Source organism: Gekko japonicus, unplaced genomic scaffold (genome assembly GCF_001447785.1).
Source record: "Gekko japonicus isolate JY-2015 unplaced genomic scaffold, Gekko_japonicus_V1.1 scaffold1400, whole genome shotgun sequence".
In the NCBI taxonomy this organism is placed as follows: Eukaryota; Metazoa; Chordata; class Lepidosauria; order Squamata; family Gekkonidae; genus Gekko; species Gekko japonicus.
In genome coordinates this window covers 17,634-25,682 of record NW_015166462.1, presented here as the reverse complement: position 1 = coordinate 25,682, position 8,049 = coordinate 17,634, and the positions used below count along the sequence as shown (strand labels likewise).

At 54.3% G+C, this 8,049-nt stretch overlaps 1 protein-coding gene across 1 annotated transcript in view; it reads right to left on the bottom strand.

The window, feature by feature from the left end:
- CA11 (carbonic anhydrase XI) overlaps positions 1-8,049 on the bottom strand; it is a 16,322-nt gene that overhangs the window by 4,508 nt on the left and 3,765 nt on the right. Inside the window, exons 3-6 of the mRNA XM_015412059.1 lie at positions 6,448-6,590; positions 5,719-5,940; positions 525-557; positions 350-422 (exon numbers count right to left, since the gene is read on the bottom strand). Coding sequence (XP_015267545.1) covers positions 350-422; positions 525-557; positions 5,719-5,940; positions 6,448-6,590 — 471 coding nt within the window. The remainder of the gene's footprint in view (positions 1-349; positions 423-524; positions 558-5,718; positions 5,941-6,447; positions 6,591-8,049) is intronic.

Genomic DNA, 8,049 nt, shown 5'->3' with positions numbered 1-8,049 from the left:
TGGTTATAATAGTGGGAGATCTCCAGCCACCACCTGGAGAATGGCAACCCCTAGCTAGAGAGGAAGGCTATTGTCCTGGGTCTACGTCTCTAGCGACCATCATTCCATCACAGCAGTGATTTCTAGACATCCATTATGCCCTGTGTATTTTCTTTTGCCTGCTCCGAACTCTATAGCCACTCTGTTTCCGATGGGTAACTCCAAATTCAAGTACCACGAGAGAGGGGTAAACATTTCTCCTTAAATCTCAATTCTATTCTCCTTTAGCCTTCAGCCTTTCCAGTCCCTCCCATTTTGGCCAACATGGCTCTCACACGGTCTGCACACCCCCGGAGCTCTCCCCACTTACTTTTATAGGAGATCCGGGTAATGGTCTCTCTGTTTAATAGCCTGGTCAGGAATGGGTTAGGGCTTGGTCCGACCTGCAGGCAGAGAAGGGAGCAAAAGCCTCGTATCCCAGTCCCTGATTTCCAGCCCACCTAGAGCCCATCAGGGGTCTGTCCCATGCCCAAAGACAGACTCACATTAGCAAAGATTGAAATAACATAGACGCTGAACTGCAGGCTGTGGAAGGTCGGTAGTTTAGCAGTTCAAGACCCGGGTGCCGCAAGACGGGGTGAGCTCCCGTCTCTAGTTCCAGCTCCTGCCAACCTAGCAGTTCGAAAGCAAGAAATTGCAAGTAGATAAATAGGTACCACTTCGGTGGGAAGGTAACAGCGTTCCGTGCGCCTCGGTGTTTAGTCATGCCGGCCACATGAGAGATGAAGCTTGTATTCTGCCAGCAAGAGACCTGTGATTCCAGCTGGTTCTGGAAGAGCTACTTTCTCCCAAGTTCAATCTGTAGGGTTGCCAGGGCTCCTCTAGCCAGTGGCAGGGGGTGGGGGCAGGGTTGCCAGATCCAGATTGGGAAGCTCCTGGAGACTTGTGGATGGAGCCTGGGGAGACCTCAGTGGGGTACAATGCCCATAGAGTCCACCCTCCAAAGCATCCATTTTCTGTCGTCTGGAGATGAGTTGAAACTCCAGGGGATCTCCAGGTCCCACCTGGAAGCTGGCATCCCTACCACTGTAAGGGGAGAGAGAATGTCCACATCCCCACTTACGTCTTATGAGTAGTTCAGCTTGGATCTGCCCTAGAATGCTGGCTTGCATTTTGAAAGTAAGCTTAGTTGGGGGGGAAATCCAAACTTTTCTACAAACAATCAAGTCTCTGGCTGCCAGTATATCAAATTTCAGCTTTCTAAGATGACCTGGGAACTACGGTGGCTCAAGGGGTTAAGACGCTGAACTGCAGGCTGTGGAAGGTCGGTCAGCTCTTGCAAGACTGTCGGAGCCCCACTGAGCATGGAGCGTTTGCTACGGTGTCTTTAAAAAAGAGGGAAGGAGCAATCTCTGCCCCAACTCCTGGCGGGCGGCGGAGATGGCAGAGTGGGGCAGTGAGAGGGAGTCCACGGATGACCTGAGAATACCATAAGTATGGTGTTTGGGGGGGATAATGCCTCAGCCTCTCCCATTTGTAAGGTTGTCCTTTCCTAGTAATCCAGGTGTTGTAAACTGCCAAATCTCAGCTTTCTGAGTGACCGGGAGGTACCTGAACCATTTGGGGGTGCACTTTGCATTCCTCCACCTGCATTTTGAGGGGGAAGTGCACAAATATCCAATTTCCAGCTTAACAGAGGTCCCGGACATCACAAGCATCAAGCAGTAGCGTTCTCGCCGATCACCTAAACATTTCAGTACTGCTCTGCGAGTATCAGTGAGGCCCAAGCATCTTGTTAAACCTCTAATGTGTGGGTTGGCAAGTCTACTTGGAACTGATGATCACAGGAACAGACAGACATGGGATCCAGGCAACCCAGTAGCAGCTCAGCTCTTGCAAGACTGTCGGAGCCCCACTGAGCATGGAGCGTTTGCTACGGTGTCTTTAAAAAAGAGGGAAGGAGCAATCTCTGCCCCAACTCCTGGCGGGCGGCGGAGATGGCAGAGTGGGGCAGTGAGAGGGAGTCCACGGCTGAGGCCATCTCCCCTCTCCTTCTTGTCAGCATAGTTATGGAACTCCGGCAAAACACGTCACCCGATATCTCATTAGGGCAGCAAAGCACAACTCGGCTGTTGCATGCTTGAACGCTTCCCCAAGAACACACAAAGCTACCTCTTTTTTGGTGAGTATTGTGTATGTGGGGCCCCGGTCACATGGGCCGGATATCGTGGGGGGGGGGAGGTGTGGCTGTTTGCCCCGGAGCGAACTACCGCGCGGCCGCCAGATCAAACGTCCCGCCGACGTCCCGTGGTTCGGGGGGAGGTGCCGATCATACGTCAATCCTGCGGCGTGGCAAAGAAGTGGCCCGGCGGGGGTTGTTTTTTTTAAACAGAAGTGTGCGCATGCGCCGTTGGGTGCTTGTGCGCATCCCGTGGAGACTTGGGGGAAAAAACCCTTTTCGCAACGGGACATGGGCAGGCGCCGGATGCCACGAGCTACCACCGGAAACGTGATCAGACGCCCGCCCTTGCCCCGCGGCTTCCGGAAACTAGTACCTCGGAGGTACTAGTTTTTTTCTCCGCATTAGCCACGGGAGCTCTACACTTCCCAGATATTGCGGTGTGATCACACCCGGAAAATCCACCTACCATCCGTATCAGCACGGCAAATGCTCTGTGTGACCGCAGCCTCTGAAAAGCAAGGGAGCCATTCTGGTTGTGGAGGTACAGAAAGCTCCAGAGTCCTTTTCACTCCAGACAAAGGAGAAGGGGGATTATCTCACCGGCCGCTCACGCCCGAAAGGGGGGGGGGAATGGCCAGCTAAAAACCTGCCCACAAAACACACTGCCTCGGGAACTAATCCTCAGGAGCGCCACTCCGGTTCACTCCCCCCCACCCCGGGCTTCTTTCTCTCCTCCACGCCCCCCGAGGTCCATGTGGGCTCATCCTCTCCACACAAGGAGAGAGAAAGGGTAGGTGCGCTTGCTCCACTCCCCCTCCCCACGGCCGTGGGAAACCAGGCACCAATAACCCCCACACCATCCGGCTCACCTTCAGCCCCAGCCAGGCGAGCTCTGGTGCACTCGACTGTCCGTCTGCGCCTTTTTCCTGTGCCGCTCCAAGAAGGATGCAAACCGGAATGCGCCACCATGTGACTTTCCTCCGCCTTCGTCACTGGCAGCGGGGTGTGTGTGTGTTTGAAGACAGAAGGCCGGGGGGAACGTGGCTGGCCATTGGCTACAAGAGCTCGAAGCAGCCGGCGCCAAACTGCTGCCTCCCCTCCTCCCATTGCGCCAGTGAGGGAGGGAAGGGGCTTCGGAGCGCCATCCTGGAGGGCACAAGTGAAGTGGCTGCTGGAAGGCCTGAGGAGTGTACGAATGTGGTAGAGCCGCAGGGGGACGACGACAACTGGAACATTTTGTTCCTCCCCCCCCCCCCCCCTCGGGGCGGGTCCAACCTAGCAGTTCGAAAGCAAGAAATTGCAAGTAGATAAATAGGTACCACTTCGGTGGGAAGGTAACAGCGTTCCGTGAGCCTCGGTGTTTAGTCATGCCGGCCACGTGACCACGGAAACGTCTTCGGACAGCGCTGGCTCTTCGGCTTTGAAACGGAGATGAGCACCGCAACCCTAGAGTCGGACTCGACTGGCTTTCGAGCAAGGGAACCTTTACCTTTAAGATGACCTGAGAATACCATAAGTATGGTGTTTGGGGGGGATAATGCCTCAGCCTCTCCCATTTGTAAGGTTATCCTTTCCTAGTAATCCAGGTGTTGTAAATTGCCAAATCTCAGCTTTCTGAGTGACCAGGAGGTACCTGAACCATTTGGGGGTGCACTTTGCATTCCTCCACCTGCATTTTGAGGGGGAAGTGCACAAATATCCGATTTCCAGATTAACAGAGGTCCCGGACATCACAAGCATCAAGTAGCAGCGTTCTCGCCGATCACCTAAACATTTCAGTACTGCTCTGCGACTATCAGTGAGGCCCGAGCATCTTGTTAAACCTCTGATGTGTGGGTTGGCAAGTCTACTTGGAACTGATGATCACAGGAACAGACAGACATGGGATCCAGGCAACCCAGTAGCGGCTCAGCTCTTGCAAGACTGTCGGAGCCCCACCGAGCATGGGGCGTTTGCTACGGTGTCTTTAAAACAGAGGGAAGGGGCGATCTCTGCCCCAACTCCTGGCAGGCGGCGGACATGGCAGAGTGGGGCAGTGAAAGGGAGTCCACAGCTGAGGCCATCTCCCCTCTCCTTCTTGTCAGCATAGTTACGGAACTCTGGCAAAACACGACACCCGATATCTCATTAGGGCAGCAAAGCGCAACTCGGCTGTTGCTTGCTTGAACGCTTCCCCAAGAACACACAAAGCTACCTCTTTTTTGGTGAGTATTGTGTATGTGGGGCCCCGGTCACACGGGCCGGATATCGCGGGGGGGGGGAGGCGTGGCTGTTTGCCCTGGAGCGAACTACCGCGTGGACGCCGGATCAAACGTCCCGCCGACGTCCCGTGGTTCGGGGGGAGGTGCTGATCATACGTCAATCCTGCGGCGTGGCAAAGAAGTGGCCCAGCGAGGGTTGTGTGTTTTTTTAACCGAAGTGTGCGCATGCGCCGTTGGATGCTTGTGCGCATCCCGTGGAGACTTGGGGGAAAAAACCCTTTTCGCAACGGGACATGGGCGGGTGCTGGATGCCACGAGCTACCACCGGAAACGTGATCAGACGCCCGCCCTTGCCCCGCGGTTTCCGGAAACTAGTACCTCGGAGGTACTAGTTTTTTACGGCGCATCTTCGGCGGGAAGCCTCGGGTTCGCCATGGGAGCTCTACGCTTCCCAGATGTGGCGGTTTGATCGCGCCCGGAAAATCCGCCTATCTTCCATCTCTGTAGCGTGGCTAATGCTCCGTGTGACCGCAGCCCAAGTATGCCTGGCAGTCACAAATGACTTCTGGTTTACTACTGCCTGCCTCTGCATCCTAGCCCTGGTATTCCTCGGAGGTCTCCCTTCCAAGTACTTGCCAGGGTCGGCCCTGCTTAGCTTCCGGGATCTGGCGAGATCGGGCCTGCCTGGGCTATCCAGCCCAGAGCAACCCACAAAGCTGCCTTGTTCTCAATCAGACCTCTGGACTGTCAAGGGCTGCTTTGACCGGCAGCAGCTCTGCAGGTTCTCAGAGCAAAGCCTTTCCCGTCACCTGCTCCCTGATCATTTTAAATGGAGATGCCAAGGATCGAACCTTCTTCAGGCAAAGCTGACGCTCTGCCTCTGAGCCACAGCCGTGCCCTGGACGGGACTCCCTGAACACAGGAAAACAGACCATCTTGAAGTCAGAGGAACTCTCCTTCCTGAAAGGTGTGCAGGGACTCTCTGTGCCTACAGGGGGATGTTTTAGATCTGTAAACAGTTTACTCGTTGCTGTTAACTTCAATGACAACTGATTCTGCATGTATGAACTGGCTCTCTGAACTTAAGTCTGTAAAATACTACTTTTTTTGCATTTTTGGGCGTGTGTGCCCCTGCCTAGAAGTCCCAGTGACCTCTGGCAACTCCTACTGGGGCATGGAGGATGTTCGGTGAAGTGGCTTGACAGCCTGGCCTCTGGCCCCCCTGGCCCTGGTATTCTCTGGAGGTCTCCCATCCAAATACTTGACAGGGTCGGCCCTGCTTAGCTTCCGAGATCTGATGAAACTGGGCTTGCTTGGGCTAACCAGGTCAGGCCTGTAAAACACTATTTTTGTTACTGTCAACAGGGTGGGCTGAGAAGGGGCTGGGACCACCTCGGCAGAAAAGCTCTCGCCGTCAATCCAGTGCTCGGAGCCAAATCTGTCTTCGCCGCCAAAATGCAGGCGTATCTCCTGGAGCCGGTGGCTGTACAGAAGAGGCCCTCCGGAAACGTTGACCAGCTGCAGTGGATCTGGACGAAAGGACACGTGCCGTCCCGTGTTGTACATGGTACCACTGACCTGCAGGGGGAGACAGCGAGGTGGGGAAAGCGGCAGAAGGAGACTGGGATGGAAGGTGGTGGTGGTGGTGGTGGTGAAAAAGGCCAACAAGGCACAGCTGACTCGTGGCAACCCTGCTGTAGGGTTTGCAAGGCAAGAGACGAACAGAGGTGGTTGGCCATGGCCTGCCTCTGCATAGCAACCCTGGGTCTCCTTGGTGGTCTCCCGTCCAAGTACTAACCAGGGTTGACCTGGGTTAGCTCCCAAGATCTGACAAGATCGGGTTAGCCTGGGCCATCCAGGTCAGGGTGGGAGGCACATCATTTCCTCAGCCAGTAGGTGGCCTTGGATAAGCCCCTTTTACCTACTTTGAAGGACTGCTGTCCCAGATTCTGAGATAATGAGCATGAGAGCCCCCAAGCTGAGCATCAAGCAGTAACTGATCCCAGAGGTACACTGCCTCTGAATATGGAGGTTCCATTTAACCATCACAGTTAATCTGAAGCAAACTCTATAGATCTTACACACCTTCTTCCCACCTGTGCTGAGGCGAAGAGGAAGGAGGAAAGGGTCAAACACCATTTGGCTTGTGTTCACATCCAGGGGCGACTGGCGTTTGCCAATGGCGCAGAGACTCCATGCGGAATTCACCAGACCCCAGAATGGAGGACCTGGAGGAGAAGAGGAGGAAACATTCAGTTCTGGGACTGCCAAGTGCCCCCCCCCCCGGAATCTTGATTAAGAGCTAGCAAAGGACTCAGTGTTATTTCCGCACAGGTGGGAGTTGCACAATGGGAGAAGTGGGAACAGTGTCTGGGGGAGTATTTCACCCAGGCGACAGCAGAAGCCGGGACTTTGTCTGCCGAAGTGTGCATGGAGCACGCTAGGCAGGGCACATGACATCCTTTATGACACCAGAGTCCCCTATTTCTTTCAAAATCCCTGAATGCAGCTACTAGAGACCATTTTCACACTTGAGGCTTAAGAGCGCCTTTGTGTGTACGTCTCTCCCAGATCTGGTGTGAAGACTGCTAATAGAGAATAGAATGGGGAAAATAAATTAAATGTACTTTCTAGCCACTGAAGGTTTCACATCTGCAGGAAAACTAGTTTGGTGGTGGTGGGGGGGGGACCCAGGCTGCTTCCACAAGAGATGATCTGCTCCACCCTGGCTCTCCAACCCAAGCAGGGTTTTTCAGAGCAGTCAAACAATATTGTTTCCCATTCCCCTTCCATGGTTTGTGCCCATCCTTCTGGAAATATCAGCGTCAAAGTGGATCCCCCCACTGTGGGGATGAGAAGGTACTGTAGTGATACACCTACTATCAGGTTTTTTAAAAAATCCCTTGGGTGGTGTGCGGGGGGGGAGGGATGACAGGCAAGGAAAGAACAGAGAAACGCCTGGTGTGGATGCTCTGTTGCCTTTACGAATGCCTCTCCGTCTGCAGCAGCAGTGAGTCCATAATGGGGAATCGTCCCCAAGAGGAAGCAGCCCGAGGTGAAAGCTCATCCATAACATCCCACTGCACCTTGAGATGGATGCCAACCATACCCCGGGCTGGATTGGCCATTTACCTTACTGGGTAAGGTTCTCTGTAGGCTGCTGCCCATCAGGAGCACGCCAAGTCAAATGGCAGCAACGATGGCATCACCAAAATGGCCGCTCAAAATGTGGACCCAAGCAGTGTAAGTGAAGATGGGCACGGAGGGGCTCACCCATTGCCCATGGTCAGCAGGTGCGAGCCAAGCGGTCCCGTAGCCACACAAGCATCCCTGCTCAGCTTGTTCTCCTGTCCTTTTAATTCTCTTCTCCATTCCTGCATGTCATTTCGAAAGCGCAAGGCACGCTTCTGTAATTCCCAGCCTTTTCTGGAATGGCTTTTGGAAATTTGCTGAATCCTTATCTGTGGCTACTGCCACACAATTCCCTGTCGTGGACACGCTGTGCCGCGAAGGCAGAGGCTTTCGCACTGGCAGCGAAGGATCTGGTGATGGTGGGAAGTACTGTCAAGCAGGGGTCGTTTCGTAGAAAAAGAGCTAGGGGAACTCATTAGCATAACTCATTAGCATATGCCACACCCCCTGACATCACCGGAAGTGTGTCATAAGGCCACACCCCCCGCCCCCAAC